Source organism: Bos indicus x Bos taurus, chromosome 14 (assembly GCF_003369695.1).
Source record: "Bos indicus x Bos taurus breed Angus x Brahman F1 hybrid chromosome 14, Bos_hybrid_MaternalHap_v2.0, whole genome shotgun sequence".
NCBI classification, from domain to species: domain Eukaryota; kingdom Metazoa; phylum Chordata; class Mammalia; order Artiodactyla; family Bovidae; genus Bos; species Bos indicus x Bos taurus.
This window is the reverse complement of record NC_040089.1, coordinates 60,685,697-60,704,200: the sequence shown is the minus strand read 5'-3', so window position 1 is coordinate 60,704,200 and position 18,504 is coordinate 60,685,697. Positions and strand designations below refer to the sequence as shown.

Genomic DNA, 18,504 nt, shown 5'->3' with positions numbered 1-18,504 from the left:
TGAGAAAACATACCAGTTCTTTCCTGGGTTTGCCTAGGTATTTTTAAAAATCCCTTGTAGCACTGCCTGAAGTTTCACGAATTAGTTTAGCATTTGTTTGAAAATGAAAATATCTCTGAAAGACAAATATATTTCACCAGTTCCTTTTAATCTTAAAACCAGCCTAAAGGTTGCAGTGCTTCAGGAATAGAAGTCTTAATTGGAAGAGCAGAAATATGGAGCTGATGATTTGGAATTTATGAGCTTCGTTGTTGTTGTTCAGTCGCTAAGTTGCGTCCAACTCTTTGCAGCCCCATGGACTGCAGCACGCCAGGCTTCCCTGCCCTTCAGTGTTTCCCAGAGTGTGCTCAAATTCACGTCCATGGAGTCGGTGATGCTATCTAACCATCCCATCCTCTGCTTCCTGCTCCCTGTTAGTTGAGATGATTCTCACAACCTACAAGGACATTCTTATTATATCTCATTTACAGATGAGAAGACCGAAGCATAGAGAGTTTAAGTGATTCTCCATGGTCATACAGCTAAGAACTGGAAGAGCTAGGTTATATACCCAAACCTGTCTAATTGCAGAGTTCACACCATTAACCACTGTGCCCTCATGTCTTCTGAGTAAGGAGTGGATGTAGTGTGCAAAGAGGGAAGGAGGGTGGAGACTCAGTGCTCTATGGAACAAAGCAGAAAGTAAAATTTCAAATTATTAAAGCTGGAGGCGGGGGGGCTCTGTGACCATCTCTATTAAACAGTGTAAAGAAGTATATAAAAGTATATAAACATTATCTAACCTCTTTTTAGGAAAGAAATTAAGGGACAGAGAGATTCAGTGACTTGCCTAAAATTACACATTTCTTAAGGAGATACTTAATTGTAGTTTCAGAATAAAAATCAGGCTTCGTTTTGACATGAGACTTGAAATGTCTGCCAAGCGCCTAAAAGAAGGGGTGACGACTCTACATTGTAGAGTTTCAAGAGCTGGGCCTGCGTGACCATTAGTGCTAGACCAAATCATCTTTCCCTCGTGGATAACCATCCTCTTCATCCAACTGCAGAGCTAGCCCAGAGGGACTGGCAAGTTTCATTGGAGGGGACAAGAGAGATGAAATTTAAAAATTTGTAATGTTAAAATTCATTCTAATGAATTCCTAATAGCTATGTAGATAGGATCAAATAATATAATTATATTATTAAATCATGAAATGTTAAATATTAATATTAAATATTAATATGCAATATTTGATGGCCTATATCATGGTCCTGAGGTTCTGAGCCTACTGCCACTGCTTTTTATTTAAGAATGGGGTACTTTCTCATCAGTAATAGCAGTTCACTGCATAAATGAGTCACATGTTCTTCAGGGAGGCAGGTGCAAATTTCAAAATCCTCTTCCAACAAGTTATTGTTGTGTTAAATAATCACCAAGCTGAGATACAGCTGTGAAGAATTCCTGGCCAGAGATACAGTGCATTTCATGAGACCTGGGGAAATGTTTGGTAGGAATTGACTAACCTTTACATAGCTCCCTTTAAACTGAAGTATAAGAAACAAGGAGGAAAAGGTCTATTTTAAATTGCAGAATACTTTCTGTAGTGGATATCACTATAAAGAAACAAGAAAAATCACTGTAGGGAAAGATACTCAGTGATTTTTGGAGTAAATAACAGAAACCAGGCACCACATGGATGTCTTACTGGGTAATAAATAAAACCATTTGATATGAAGAAGTTAATAGAATTCTTGAGGGAGGTCAGTCTATATGTTTGTGTTTTATGTAATTGCAGTGAAAAGACATTGATGTGTTTTTAGAAGGGTAGTGACATGACCCAACATAATTTTAAAAAGATAATCCTGGCTGCTTTATGAATAATATCTGGATGGTAAGAGTGAAAGTGGCTTGCAGTAGGATTAGCGAAATGGGTGGATATGAGGTCTATTTTAAAGATAGAATCAATAGAATTTGGTGATGATTGGATGAGAGAGACATACAGTATGGGAAAGTAAGGAATAAAACAGGATGTCCAAATTTCTGATTGAGCAGCCATTTGGCTGATGTCAATTTATTTAGAGAGGGACGATAAGAAAAGAAGCAAGTATAATGAGAGAAGGTGGCCCAGGATGTGTTAAAGATGTTAAAGGTAGAAATTTGATAGTCAGCCATGAGGGTTAATGAGGAGATGCAAGGGAAATGAGAGTAAAACTCTAAGAATATAATGGAATTCAAGAGAAGATAATGCTTTCAGACGTAAGAGTGGTAGAACGCTGCTCTTAGATTTTTTTTTCAATTCATTATATTTTTGTTAGTTTATTCTTTCTGAGTCACTTGTGTCTCCACAGTTTAATGCTTGTGTATGTGTGTATGTGTGTGCATATGTGTGTGTAATAATCAAAGTAATTTATTCCCAGACTTCCCCTTTGGTTCTGTGTTCTTGTTGTGCTGTGTGCTATGCTTTGTTGCTCAGTTGTGTCTGACTCTTTGTGACCCCATGGACTGTAGCCCGCCAGGCTCCTCTGTCCATGGGATTCTCCAGGCAAGAATACTGGAGTGGGTTGCCATGCCCTCCTTCAGGGGATCTTCCCAACTCAGGGATCAAACCCAGGTCTCCCACACTGCAGGCAGATTCTTTACTATCTGACCCACCAGGGAAGCCCATGATCTTGTTGAATACTGTGCTTTTCCAAACTTGTATTTTAGAATGTGGTAGTACTATAATTTTTAAACTTAATGTCTTATGATCTTGAAAGTGTAGCATTACTCTAGTCAAAACAGGAGTACTTAAGCTGTCTTTGTTTTGCTTTGGTGCTCATATGTTAAAAGCTTTTGAGCTGCATACACATGTTCCAAATACATGCTAGTCTATGATGTCAGTCTTTATTTTTAATTGCATAGCATTACTTGACCTATTTCCTTAGCGTTTCTATATTTATCAGTTGAAAAATAATACATGAGTGGATGAGTAGCTGTAATCAGTAGTTAGTAAATGATACTGTTACTACTTTACATGCTTAGCACTGTGCATGCGTGTGGTGGCGGGCAATAGATATCTGTTTAATACTGTTTAATATCAAATGGTTGAGTGGTCAATTAGTTCTACTAGGCTGTTTTCTATAGATTATCTTTTAATAGGAACATATTCATTAACCCTTGACATATATTTTTGTGACCAATTATTCATGTGCAGAAATGTAAACAGAGTTTTAAACCTATAGTTGAACTGCCCAGGAGTCACCAGATCCTATCACTAAGGGATTTGTAACCTTTTATCTTCCTTATGCTTTAGCACATATGAAATAGGGACTAGCACTGACAAGTTACACAGATATGTTTTAGACGTGAATGTATAGGTTTTGGAAAGCAATACTTGAGAGAAAGTCACTGTATGAAAGAAAAGTATTATGCATTAGACAAACGTAATATGGAGAACTTGGGGCAAACTATACCATGGGGAATTAATGTCAGAAGCTGAGCATTTGGAACTGCATATGGAGTTTTCAGTAAACTAAAGTAGTTATTCCGTTTCTTGGATTGTCCCTTAAAAACTGGAACAAGTTATTTTCTTTTATACTAGATGATGTTAGTAACCTCAAGGAGTATATAGGGGCTTGCTCCCTCTAAAATGACTCTGAAAGAATGAGTTCTAATAAGTGTTTAACATGAAACTTATTAAAATCCTAAGCAGTAGTCTGCAAATGGAACACAAACAATGAATGGAGGCCAGTACAAGCAAGACATTTACAGGAAAAGTTTTTATAGAGATTCTTATAGTAGTTTTGATACACCATCAACAATTGTTTCATTGTTGTTAATTTCTTAAACTGGCGCACACTCAGAACATTACAGAAAACATAATGTAGAGAATTTCTCTTATAATTATTGTGATCATTATAGTGAGAAATACATGTTGATAATAGTCTCATAGAGCTGTTTAGTCTCCAATGTTGTTTTACACTTTTCTCAACATACTCCACTATGGAAAAAAATTAGGAAAAAAAAATTGATCTTTCTCTGTCATGAGACCTCATATCAAAAGGAGTACTGTAATGTATCGAGGCCAAAAGAACCTTCATTCATAGGGGGACATTACCTTCCTGTCATTTATGTCAGAAGTTCGTCCGCAGAGAGGCGTAAGCAAAGGAGACACAGTGTGGTAAGTCTGGGGTAATCACAGGGTCAGAGTAATAATGAGAGAGGTTGAGAGTAAAGCTGGGCTAAGACTATGGATGGAGGTGGGCCTCAGACCTAAGAGTAAGGGGGTGATTGGAGCTCTGGTTCTGCAGGGTACAGGAGCACACTGTGGCTTACAATGTCGACAGAGGACTGTTCACTCATGCTGTGACTTTCTATTTACTTCCCAGTGCTAGAGTTCTTCTAGTAGAACTCTGGTCTCCAGAAGACAAGCACCTTCTAAGTGGTTACAGAAGCCAGAAAACGTGCCCTTTGTCAGCTGATCTTAACCTATAATCTGAAATTGAGGACAAAAATGAATCATTTTTAATAAATGAAATTAGAAATAGTACTCAAAATGTTATATGTGTTTAAAATTGCAGTTATCTTGAATTGTGATAAAATATGTAATAATTACATTTTTTAAGATCACTGTCCTTGAAAATGTATCTTTTGGTCTTTATTCAGATGCAGTACAAGGTTTATTAAGACATAAAGTTTGTATTTTTGCCTCATCCAGAGAACCCATAAAATGCTGCCTTCATAGTGTGAAATACAGTATTGCTTGAAATGAAATTAATAGTTTATAACAGTGAATTATGAAGCAATGCCTTTTTTCTAGATGTTAGATCAAATGACAGATAATCACACACAAAAAGTAATGCAGAACAGAAAATAAAGGAACTCAGAAATTCTACACCACTTTTTCTATGTTCAAATGCTGATAAATGGTGGCTGGACTACAAATAAACATTTCTGGAAAGGCTTTTTGAATGGTGTTGCCAATTTAAATATATATGTGTATATATGCATGCATGCATGCTAAGTAGCTTCTGTGGTGTCCAACTCTTTGTGACCCTATGGACCATAGCCCGCTGGGTGCCTCTGTCCTTGGGATTCTCCAGGCAAGGATACTGGAGTGGGTTGCCATGCCCTCCTCCAGGGGATCTTCCCAACCCAGGGATCGAACCCACATCTCTTACTTCTCCTGCATTGGCAGTTGGGTTCTTTACAACTGGTGCCACCTGGGAAGCCCCATATGTGTGTGTAAATATATGCATATTTAATTGTTGTTTAGGCTGTTAATCGAGACTTTTTGGGTCCTCTCTGGAAGTCTTTTCTCAATTTGGTGTCAAGTATGGGAAAGGAGGTTGAGATCTGAAACAGTACTCTGTTAGGTTGAGTTACAGAAAGAGTTGCCAAGCAGAAGAATCCAAGTTATAAAGCAGTGGTCAAGGAATCACAGAATATTCCTGTAACTAGAACACATACTGATTTGCCTCTTTATAATTACTTGTATCTCAGAGAATTTCTGTATGACACCACAAATTGACCTCTTCCTGAGGCCTCTGTCTTGTTAGATCTGAGCTTCTCACCTTATTTGGGGAGTATAACTAAAGCATATTAGATGGAACCATTTTGAATTGGATTTTAGGAGGAAAACATGTTTCATCTGTATTGTTACTTCCTATTATGAAATTTCATATCAACAAGACAGACAAACTGTTACGTTCAAGGTGTCTGTAACACTGAGTGCCTTAAACGGGAGTCAGCTGATGATGAGTTGCTTAGTTTGGTACCCACGTCCGCCACTTTGCACACAGCCTGAACTGTTTACCTAATGTACTAGAGCTCCAAATAGAACTTCCTTCAGGCAGCAATTCACTTATGCCCAATCTAGGTGATGTTTGACCTGGATCTGTATACCATGAATGTTTTTCACGGGCTTTTTTTTTTTTTTGCAATATACTATTTAAAATCCTGCAATTTTTATTGCTTTAAGATAATCTTCATCTTCTTTACTGCCTTTGATTTTTAACAACTTTAAGTAACTTTGTTATAAATTTTATGCCTTAATATGTAATGAAAAACCAAATGCCTATTTAAAAGTCAACCAGACAGTTAAGCCAAATTTCTATGAAAGATGTTCCATTTTCCATTTTTATGTCAGCATGGTATCACCAGTTTAAGCAGTGTATAACTGCTGATGTACAATCAATGTACAATTCAGTTAAACTGAATGGTAATCAGAAGCCTTTTCTCGTATGTATGTTGAAATAAATAAGTGAAGCTTTAGCCAATAAAGAAAAAGAAGAAACATGAACAAATAGGAATTAGACTTCATTGTGATTAAGAGACTCCCTCTATTTTCCATGCATGCCTAATTTGTTCTCATCACACTGTGGTTAAGAAATAAATGAGTAATGAGTAAGTGAATAGTGAATGAATGAATAATAAATGAATAAAGCTGCTGAAATGCACACAGTTTATAAATATTGTATAGTTATTGGCATTGGACCTGAAATGTACATAAAATTCTTAAATTTTGCTGTGTATTTGTGCAGAATGTTTATACCCACAAAATCTCGATGCTGTTGATCTCATAATGATATGAGAAGTAGCTAAATGATGTTCATCTAGAATTTCAAGGGATTTGTAAGAAATATTTCTTGTTTTCTCTCAAATGTTTGAGAATGTTACTATGAAGACTGTTTAAATTTATCACAAAGCCAGAGCATTGGTTGGAATAATGAAGAGAATACTGGCACAGGAAGTTTCTCAAACTTGGAAACCATTGTCTTAAAGGACTATGTACACACACGCACACATATATGTATGGACTCTGAGAACTGGGGTTTTTTAATTTAATTTTTATTTTATATTGGAAGGTAGTTGATTTACAGGGGCTCCCCGGTGGCTCAGATGGTAAAACGTCTGCCTGCAATGTGGGAGGCCCGGGTTCGATTCCTGGGTTGATTTGCAATGTTGTATTGGTTTCAGGTATACAGCAAAGTGATTCAGGTATACCTGTATCTATTATTTTTCAGATTCTTGTCCCATATAGGTTAGTACATAGTACTGAGTAGAGTTCCCTGTGCTGTAGAGTTGGTCCTTGTTGGTTATCTATTTTATAAATAGTAGTGTGTCTATGTTAATCCCAAACTCCTAATTTTGGGAAACTCCCTCATCCTTTCCCTTTGGTAATACTGTTTGTTTTCTAAGTCTATGAGTCTGTTTCTGTTTTGTAAATAAGTTCATTTATATAATTTTTTAGATTTCACATGTAAGTGATATCAGATGATATTGTCTTACTCTCTTTGACTTAATTCGCTCAGTATATTGATTTCTAGGTTTACCTATGTTGCTTCAAGTGGCATCATTTCATTCTTTTCTGTCTGAGAGTTATTCCTTTGTATGTATATACTACTACCCATTCTCCGTCAATGGACATTCAGGTTGTTTCCATGTCTTGGTTATTGTAAACAGTGCTGCAGTGGACACTGAGGTACACGTATCTTTTTGAATTATGGTTTTCTCCAAATACATGCCCAAGAGTAGGATTGATGGTTCACATGTTAGTTTTTTAAGGAACCTCTGTATTCTCCATAGTGGCTGCACTGATTCGCGTTCTCTTCAATAGTGTCATTGGGTTCCCTTCTCTCCACACCCTCTCCGGCATTTGTTGTTTGTAGACTTTTTGATGATGGCCATTCTGACTAGTTGGAGAAGAAAATGGCAGCCCACTCCAGTATTCTTGCCTAAAGAATCCCGTGGACAGAGGGGCCTGGTGGGCTGCTGTCCATAGGGTCGCACAGAGTTGGGCACAACTGAAGCTACTAAGCAGCAGCAGCAGCAGCAGCAGCAGCAGCAGCGTTCTGACCGGTATGAGGTGATGCCTCACTGTAGTTCTGATTTGCATTTCTCTAATACTTAGTGATGTTGAACATCTTTTCATGTGCTTTTTGGCCATCTGTATGTCTTGTTTGGAGAAATGTCTACTTAGATCTTCTGCCTATTTTTTTTATTGGATTGTTTGTTTTCTTGATACTGGAAGTGCATGAGCTGTTTGTATATTTTGGAGATTAATCCCTTGTCGGTCACATTGTTTGCAAATATTTTGAGAGTTAGTTTTGAATAAAACAAACCAAAATATATGCACAAATATTCCTATTTGGTATAGGATTCTTTGCGGTCACAGAGAGGAATGGTCCACATTGGCAAAGGTAATTGAAATCTATCGTGAAGACTGAGGTAGAGATGAAGTCCTATATTATCAAGAGCAAAGGTGTATCAAGAAGAAATAGGTTAGTTCAGTCTGCAATGTGGCTTTATACCTATTCTGAGTAATTCCTATCTCTTTTAACAACCAGCAGTTCCTGGGATGACTGAATACACCAAATAGTGACGGAGCAACAATAAGAATTCTATTTCTGTGTCTTTTCAGCATATGCATTTCTGGGCCTTAGTACTTGTTTTTTTCCCTACTTTCCAGAATGACTTACTTGCTCTTTCCTATCCTTTATTAGTAGTTTGCATTCTCATCATCATTGCCTACATCATTTCTAGCATAGAAAAGAGCAAGGCTGCCAACCGCACAACTGTGTTCCCAGTTGAACTAATCCTTGGTCTAGACACTATGTAACTACTTCGCATAATAACCTCTTTATGCATTCACTTCAGTGACCAAGCTTCTATTTCAGGAATAAGCTAATTTAACACTCTTTAAAATTTTGGTGATTTTTTTTTTTGGAGAAACTATTATAAAAAATGATACATATAATAAATGTATACAATAATAAATATATAAAATAAATGACATGTAACTTTCTGGTCCCGTTAGAATTGAGAGGAAATACATATGTTGTTGTTGTTGTCTTCGTAGCTAAGTGGTGTCCAACTCTTTGCAACCCCATGCAGTGTAGCACACCAGGGTCCTCTGTCCTCCACTATCTCCTGGAGTTTGCTCAAATTCATGTCCATTGAGTTGGTGACACTATACAACCATTTCATTCTCTGCTGCCCTTTTTTGTTGCCTTCAGTCTTTCCGAGCATCGGGGTCTTTTCCATTGAGTTGGCTCTTTGCATCAGGTAACCAAAGTATTGGAGCTCCCATTTCAGCAACGGTTCTTTTAATGAATATTCAGGGTTGATATGGCTATGTGATATTAATGTTTTGATTAAAAGAGCAAATATGGATTTAATATTAGTATATTGTTAGAAGAAACATTATAGTTTTAAATATATTTTTAAGTATTTATTTTGAACCAAATAATTTACTACATAGTTCATATTGTATCTATCATCTCTGTTTCATATGTTTCATCTGTGTTTATGTATATGTGAGACACCTGTGATACAGTATATAGGGCATTGAACCTCAATATTATTGAGCATTAACTCATCTATAAAGAAATAATGACACTCTGGATTAATGTAAGAATTAAATGGCATAATTGGTGTGATGTTTCATATTCATCAAATAGAATGTTATGATATCACATGCAAGCTGTATCAATCTATATATCTTTTCTTCAAAAATATAATTTTCATATGTATTGGTGGTATTTTTTTCAAGGCCAGAATTTGCTTTTAGAAAGTGATTAGTATATAAATTTGTGACTCACTTTTTCTCTGATTATCTTTGGATGAGTAAGAAAGTTATAAGTATGCTAAATCACTTCAGTCGTGTCCGACTCTGTGCGACCCCACAGACGGCAGCCCACCAGGCTCCCCCGTCCCTGGGATTCTCCAGGCAAGAACACTGGAGTGGGTTGCCATTTCCTTCTCCAATGCATGAAAGTGAAAAGTGAAAGTGAAGTTGCTCCTCCATCCATGGGATTTCCCAAGCAAGAGTACTGGAGTGGGGTGCCATTGCCTTCTCCGAGATTATAATGATTCTGAAATTAGGTTTAGTTTACATAATGAAACAATATAGTAGCCCATCATTTGAAAACTACATCCAAAGCCATTTGAATGTCCTTTCTGGTATGGAGGAAATGACATTTCCAATCTTTTATCAATAGTTTACTTTTTATGTAAATTTTAAATTCCTTTGGTATGTTGGTAGTACATATTATCAGAATGGAATAAGGAATAGTAAATCAACTTTTAAAAACATATAAACCAGAAATATTATTTATATATTTATTATATACAAAAACATTTAAGCATAGGACCAGAAAAGCAGAATTGTGAATGTTCTCAATAAGTTCCATATATTCCACATGTTATCATTCAAGACTAGAGGTCCCTGGCCGTTATTGTCTCTCTCTGATACTTGTGTGCTGATGGTCTTCTTTCTCCTTGATGCTTCCTTCCCTGAAATAAGGTGCTTTCCTTCTTTCTTCTTTATACTTCCTGTTTCTCCTTGTGTCAGTCTTCTATGACTTACTTATATCTCTCAAATCCCAACTATAGGAAAAATTACCAAAAAGCTTCCCAGGACAACTTTGTTCTGAATCTGCAAGAGAGAAGTGATGCTCATGGAAAAACAGATGCATCTGGGCTATTCCAGACTAAACTCTTCTTGGCCCATTCGTTGTTCAGTCGCTCAGTCTTGTCTGACTCTTTGCAATCCCATGGACTGTTACACCAGGCTTTCCCATCCTTCACTATCTTCCGGAGTTTCCTCAGACTCATGTGCATCAAGTTGGTGATTCCATCCAGCCATCTCTTCCTCTGTGGTCCCCTTCTCCTCCTACTTTCTATCTTTCCTAGCATCAGGGTCTGTTCCAATGAGTCAGCTCTTTGCATCAGGTGGCCTAAATATTGGAGCTTCAGCTTCAGCATCTTGGAGCATAGAGCCAGGTTATTAATGTAGAGAAGGCAGGACCCAAGCAACTCTGGTGTGACCACTGATCCAGGTCTTAGATTTCCTATCACTATGGTGTCACTGGTAGGAACCCAAGATAACCCCCTTCCTAAATGACTTTCAACTCTCATTATGATGTCCTGGATACCAAAATAAAGCTTTTCCACCCTTGGCCAATTTATTTTCCTAGGATTTTCCTACTTAGTCCCTCTTCCTTGAAACATTTCTCTTGATCACAACTTAGTACACACATGTAAACACACAAACACACAGAAATGCACACATATTCATGACCTAATACTCCTGTTGTTACAAAAACTGCATTGTATCAGTTACTGCGCTCTGATTTTATTTTTTAGAATGGGGCTCATTCTAATAGTAAGTTATTTTTGTGATTCACCAAAAATTTGTGACCCCCAGTTTTAAAAAACGCATTAGATGACTTCCAATAGTCCTTTCAGTTTTCAAAATGCTATGACTCTCTTTATTCTTCTAATGAAAATTTCATTTATTAAAAACATTTCTATCTCTGAATAAAAGCAATATGGTGTGAGAAAATACTCATAGAGTTCCTAGTTCTATCAGTGTTCTGTTGAAACACTGGTATTTTAGGAAGGTGAATAATGAATAGGAAATTGAACTAAGAGAGTAGCAGGAAGGACAAAAAAAGTCTATCAGAAAAACAGAAGCAAGAAACCTGGATGATCCTAAGTCTGTGTGCTGTGCTTAGTTGCTCAGTCGTGTCTGACTCTGCAACCCTATGGACTGTAGCTCACTAAGCTCTTCTGTCCATGGGGAATCTCCAGTCAAGAATGCTGGAGTGGGTTGCCATGCCCTCCTCCAGGGGATCTTCCCAACCCAGGGATCGACCCAGGTCTCCCGCATTGCAGGTGGGTTCTTTACCGTCTGAGCCACCAGGGAAGCCCGATCCTAAGTCTAAGCAACAAAAAGTTGTCATGTGATAGCACTCTTAGTTGTCCTGGAAGCTTCCTAATTCTTAGAAAGGTTTGAGAGGGTTCTTATATGAGTGCATTGTTTTGTACTGTCTAAATTGTGATGTGCTATAGCCAAAGTTGTTCGCATACCCCTGTGTAACCTGTCCCTTCTCTGTCTCATCTCTCTGACCTCCATTCCTTCCTACTCACTCCACTCCAGCCACCCTGGCCTCTTTGCTATTCTGTGGACACATGAGGACATCATATCTTAGGGAGCTTGTCCTGGAGGCTCTCTTTGCCTCAAACTAACCCTCTCTCTTGCATATACAAATGGCTTACTTTCTCAGCTTCTTTATACCTCTATTCAGATGTCACTTTGTCAATGATATCCACCCAGACAACTATTGTTTGAATTGCTGTCCTATACCCCTTATATAAACACTATATAATTTACTGATTTGTGTGTGTGCGTCTTTTCCCCCCTACGCGATTATAAGCTCTATGAGAGCAAGGATTTCTATCTGCTTGGATCACCATATGCCCTCAGTATTTACAAAGGTACCTGACATACACTAGGAGCTCAATTACTATTAATTGAATGAGTATTTGTATTTACCTGGCGGCTCAGACTGTAAAGCGTCTGTCTACAATGCGGGAGACCCAGGTTCGATCCCTGGGTTGGGAAGATCCCCTGGAGAAGGAAATGGCTATCCACTCCAGGACTATTGCCTAGAAAATCCCATGGACAGAGGAGCCTGGTAGGCTACAGCCCATGGGGTCGCAAAGAGTCAGACATGACTGAGTGACTTTCCTTGTATTTCCCAGTATATCAAGCAAAGAACTTGTACATATGTAGTAATCAGGAAATACTTATGGTATGAAAGAACCATTTTAGATTGCATAATTTACATTTTACAAACACTTTTGAAATCCCCTAAAACACACAGCCAGCAATCAAGCTGTGACATGGTTAGGTCTGGAATCACCATTGTTCCCTGTCTTCCCACCTGCCTAGATGGGGAAACTGAGAGGTCAAGGGGCTTGTCTAAGGTTACAAAAAGGAGGACAGTCTTTTGCCTTCTCCCACTGAGTGACTTCACTTTCACTTTTCCCTTTCATGCTTTGGAGAAGGAAATGGCAACCCACTCCAGTATTCTTGCCTGGAGAATCCCGGGGAAAGGGGAGCCTGGTGGGCTGCCGTCTGTGGGGTTGCACAGGGTCAGACACAACTGAAGTGACTTAACAGCAGCAGCAGCAGCAAAATGGAATTACGGTTGCTCTATGTTCTGGAATAGAGATCTGCGATTTGCAGAATGGGATGTTATTTCACTTACAAACTGTTGTGTTTCTGTATGTCTGTGTTGCTTCCAGGTTTATGTTAAGAGGATGTTACCTTTGAAAGCCTAACAGTGCTCATTATCATTCTTAGCAACAATAGGTAACACATTAATTTAGGGGGGGAAAGCATTAAAAATTCTTAAAATTAAAGCAAAATTGGTAAACATCACAGTCCATTTTTTTGTGTTGATGCTTTTTCAGGCTTTTGATTTTTTTTAAAAACCTTTTTTACCTTCTGTTGACTTTTTATCTTTTTAATAAAGCAGATAAAGGAGAAAGCTAATTGTAGGCTTTTATGGAACATGTTGAAAATTGGGGAGCCTTTGTTTTATGATTTGGAGAAAATTTCAGTATTCCCTGTCTATTCTTGAGGAGCGTTAATAAATTTTAAGTGAGACCGAGGAGAGGGAAAATGACTACCAAAAATTTGAGATAATACCCATCTGCGATGCCTAACCTATTGTTTTAATTAACGACCCTTCTCTGGCCTTCATCACGCGGTTGGGGGCGGGGAGTGGGGAGAGAAGCGGAAACAGCTGGAGCTACTGGAGGTCGCAGTTGTCCTGAACCTGAGGTGCGCGCTCCAAGCCGCCAGCCCTCCGAGGTGCTGCAGCCGCCGCCGCCGCCTCCCCCTCCGGCTGCTGATTGGCGGGGACCTCAGCATCAGCAGCATCTCCCGGAGAGGGGAGGGCGCCAAGACTGACTCGCAGCCACAGCCTCCGGGAACCTCAGCTCCCTCCTGGCGAGACTTCAGACTTTCCCATCGAGCAACCGCGTCCCCGCTCGCCACTGCCTGGATCCCTTCCTTTTACCCGACCCCCGCCTCCCCAAAGAGTGGAGACCCTCGGTAGCCAAGAAAGCCACGTCTGGTCCAGACCAGGTCAGGGAGGCAGGGGTCAGTTCCCTGGGGTCCCGCGGCACCATCGCGGCCCTAGAAGCGCTGCGGTCGCCGCGCCCCAGCCGCCAAGACGCCTCGTATCTTGTACCGCGGGAAGAGCGGGTCTTCGTCCAAGATGGGCCGGCAGGGCTTAGGGGGCGCCGGCGCCGCGGGGCGCTCCATGCAGCGCTCGCAGAGCCGGAGCAGCCTCTCCGCCTCCTTCGAGGCACTGGCCGGCTACTTTCCCTGTATGAACTCCCTGGAGGAAGAAGGTGAGGCTGTAGTTGGGGTTTCAGCCTGTACATCTCCCGTCTCGAGAAGTCGGTGGTTGGAGGGTTGGCAGGGTTTGGAGAACTCCAGGTAGCAGTGTTCCTACCCTCTCCTCTCGGTCCGTGACTGGGGCCAGAGACCCCCAGAGCGCCGGCTGGCCGAGAAGTTCTGTTGATTGGTGGTTTGGAGAGCTCCACAGGCGCTGACTTGGTTTTCCTAGTGAAGTTGACTTCAACAGTGCCTGAGAGTTGGATGAGGATGGGGTGGGTGGCAGGGTGGCGCTACTGGGTGCACCCCACTTGGTCTTGTTTCCGTTTCCTCCCGCCGTCTTGGTATTAGCATTTGATTTCAAGGACAGAAATAATCAAAAAGTAAAGGAAAAAGCAGTAGCAGAGCTTTGAAACACGATCCGAATGAGGAAAGGGGGTAATATAATGGACGGGTCAAAGTTGATGGTACAAAAGGCTGGTTTGTGCTGTGGGCCCTTGAACTTTGTTGGCAGGCACAATACTATGACAATTGGTTGTCAATCTCTGGTGTTTGAGTGATGCCATTTTAATTGAGCTAATGAGAAAAACAGCTGAAGGGGACTCAACTTTTAAACTTTTCACCAAGTGATGTGAAGTCCTTCATAAAGTTTTCAATAACACAACATAGGTTTTCTTTGTGAAAAACGTTCCTATAAGATTTAACAACTAATACTAGAAACATAATTTGTAAATCAAAGTAAGAATTGGCTGCTAAATAATAGTGTCCCAACATTTGAAATGCTGTTTATCAGTTTATTAATAAGCTAGTTGTAAACTGTCCATCTTTGCACACATACCAGGGTAGATCTATTATCATCATCATATTACCTCTATTTTAGGATTTACTTTGCTTTTATTCTGTGACAATCAATGACTTCTTATTTGTAAATCTGCAGTGAGCCCTAATTTGAAAGAAATTACCTGCTCTGAGAACAGGTAGAAATAATTATTTTCCATTTTTCCCAGTGGAGGACAGGAGGTGGAAAATGGTGATTAAAAATACATCTGAAAAGTGTTTTTCAGAACAACTTGCTATTATTGCTGTCTAGGTTTCTTCTAGCTTATTGTTGCAGTATCCGTTTTCATTAGATTAATACAGGTTTAATGGTATGGTACTACGTCTCTATATAAATGTAACTTTTAATTTTCATACTAATCTTTTACTGTTCTTGTACATTTATGTTTTACTTGTTTTCTGTTATTAAATGATTAACATTTCAGGAGATATAAACAAGTCAAGAAATTAGAAAATCAAATTGGGTAAAAGGAATGATCATAATTGTAGCTAAAACTTTCAGTATTTGTTATTAGCCAGGCACTATTCTAGAAACCTGACATTCACGTACTCTTTTAGGCCCACAGCAGTCTTATGAGACAGAGCTTTTATAATCCCCAGTTAACAAATGAGGAAACCTAGGCAGAGAGATTCAGAAACTTACCCAAGGTTACCCAGATAGTAGGTAATAGTCAGCATATAAGCCCAGTCAATCACACAACCTGTTTACCCAAATTAAGCTATACGAGTTTATTATTTGCATACACTTGGCCACAATCACATACCTAGTAAGTGTTGAAACTAGAACTCAAATCTAGGTGTATGTAAAGATACATATTTAAATAAGACACATTGTTATAAACTCATTTCTCAATTTGAATTTTTACACCAAGTCTTCAGTCTTGACTTTGCTTCAGGTAAGCTATCATCATTCTTAAGTAGTAGCTACAATTATTGGATTAACAAAATACCATCCTAAAGCCTTTTTGAGACAAAAAATAAACTTACGTAAATGAAAATTTTTCTAAATTTTAAGTACATTGACTTAACCTTGACTCTTACAGACTAATCCCAAAGGAAATTCTTACATCTACACATGGGAAATTGGAATAGATTTCTGTCCTATAATATGGTTTCTTGAGTTGCCAAGACAAAATGTTCCATAAGGAAGCCAGCATTTTTAAAATGAAACATATAGTTCTGTACAAGTAACCAGAGAGGAGGCACTCCCCATAAATTAGAGGTCTTTCCACTGGGTTATAGTCATTTTACCGCCAAGAGAAGAAATCCTAACTTTCTTCTTTGATTCTGCTCTACTCCACTCTTGAAAGTGCTGAGATTGTTGAGGGTTTTTCAGTATGCCCTGAAGAGTTATAAAAGTTAGAAATCACTGGCCTGGAGTGGTGCTTCTCTGCAATTTTTTTCTCTTGAGACACCCCAACAGGACACATAAAATTCATGTGGATAACATACTCTCATAAGCTTACTCAGGACCAAGTTATTATAGTCATAACTGTGAAACCAAACTAATTTATAAAGAAAATCCATCACAACAGATGATTTTCAAAAGAGAGCAGTGGTCTGCCAGCCAGTGTGATTTAACTAAAGTAATCATCCCTGGGTTGGAAAGATCCCCTGGAGAAGGGAATGGCTACCCACTCTTGTATTATTACCTGGAGAATTCCATGGGCAGAGGAGCCTGGCAGGCTACAGTCCTTGGGATCACAAAGAGTCAGATACGACTGAGTGACTAACATTTTCACTTCTTTCAGTTGATCAGTTCAGTAGTCAGTCTGATTTTAAAGCTAGTCTCTTCTTTTTTTTTTTTTGGTCTTTTCAGAAATAGTGCAACAGCTAACTAATCTCAAATGTACTCTGCCTTCCAATTCCATATTCTCATTTCTCTCTTGGACAGCACATCCAGGCATTATTTTACACAAGAAGTGCTGAGATGTTTAGGGAGAGACTATATTCTATTTACTCATTCATTCATTCAGAAATATTTCCTGAGGCTCTGAGATGTGTTAGTCACTGTGGTAGTCCTTAATTAGCTGAATATGCTTCCTATCTTCTTAGAACTCACAGTCTAATGGAGAGAGATATTAATAGGAAATAGCTATGTAATTAAAACTGTGACAGGGCTTAGGAAGGTGAAGTACAGAGTGCAATAAGAAGATGATAAGAAAGCCTAACTGAGGACTCACAGAAAGGGTATCCTGAGAAATGAGGGTTAAACGTCGGTTCAGGTGTCAGTGATAGCTCTCAGTGCCTCTTACATACCTTTGAGAGCAGTTTGCCCAGAGTCCACAGCCAGTAAGTGGAGCTGGGATCAAAACCCATAATCTGGCTCTGAAGTTTATAATCCCAACTATTCTGTGTATTGTTTCTTCATTATTTTACTGCATTTCCTTGCAACGTGCTATATTTTGAAAATCAAGTACAACAATTATGGTGGTTACCATTTATTGAGCACCTTCTCCTTTGCCACATTCCTTTGATTTCATGATAATTCTTCAAGGAACTTATTATTAACTTATACATGTGAAAACTGAGACTGAATATTTAAGGAACTTAGCCACAGATTATAAATCTCAATAGGGCTGACTTGAGTGAGGAGGAAAGGGTCATTAGTATAAGCAAAATAAAATAAGATTGTCAACTGGTCTTTGTAACTACTTTTTTTGTATGCTTTCCTTTTTTCTTTTCTTTTTTTTTTTTTTTTTTGCTTCTTTGTCCCTGGATATATTCCAGATAACTATTCTCCAAATCTCTGAATAGTTTTATTTTAAATAAAAGTAATACAATAGCATCTACTTGTTATTTAACTATTTCTAAATTATGTTTATTTATCCTTGAACTCTCTGAGTTAAGTATTAGCATCATTATGTAAGCCCCTTGGCCCCAACATTGAGTCTACCAATTCAATATAGGATATTACTGTTTGTAGAATTTTTAAACATTATAATAATTATGAGAAAGAAGAAACCATTGAAATGGTTACCATTCCATGTAGGAGAAGCAAGTCTCCCACCCATAGATCCAGGGGCAATGGTTATGGTCATGTAATGTAGGGAAATGGCATATATCCTAATATTTTTAGATCTGGTTTTGCAAGATATCTTAAAGTTACTTGTTTCTGGGCTAGTGATTTTTGTTCAATTACATACATATAGTATGTGACGAATTTGATTTGCTTGATTTTGTGGCCTTCTTCCTTCTTTGTTTAAAATTTGATTTGGCAATCCTACAGAAGGAGAGATCCTATCAACTTAATATTATTTAACAGAATAAATTAATTTATTAAATTTATTTTACATGCCACTGTTTTGAAAGTTAAGTTACAGGAAAACCATCCAAGAAATAAGAATAGTTTAAAAATCACCAGAAGAACTGAGGAAAGTGTCTTTGCATGTGACAGTGAAGCTATGAGGAATTAATATAAAAGGAACTAAATAGACTATATTCGGAAGACCTGTTTAATTATCCTCCACTCTTAAAGAGGCTGTACAATCGGTAAAAGACATTATCTTAT

General features: G+C 38.5%; 1 protein-coding gene across 44 annotated transcripts in view; it reads left to right on the top strand.

Annotated features, from left to right (window-relative positions):
- Window positions 1-18,504, top strand: part of RIMS2 (regulating synaptic membrane exocytosis 2) — a 603,774-nt gene that overhangs the window by 559,940 nt on the left and 25,330 nt on the right. Inside the window, exon 1 of one of the 44 annotated variants that reach the window (XM_027561384.1) lies at window positions 13,656-14,170. The exons of the other annotated variants lie outside the window; for them this stretch is intronic. Within the exon in view, the coding sequence (XP_027417185.1) occupies window positions 14,035-14,170 (136 nt within the window). The 5' untranslated portion in view covers window positions 13,656-14,034. Of the gene's footprint in view, window positions 1-13,655; window positions 14,171-18,504 lie in introns of those variants that run through there. 44 annotated transcript variants of the gene reach the window in all.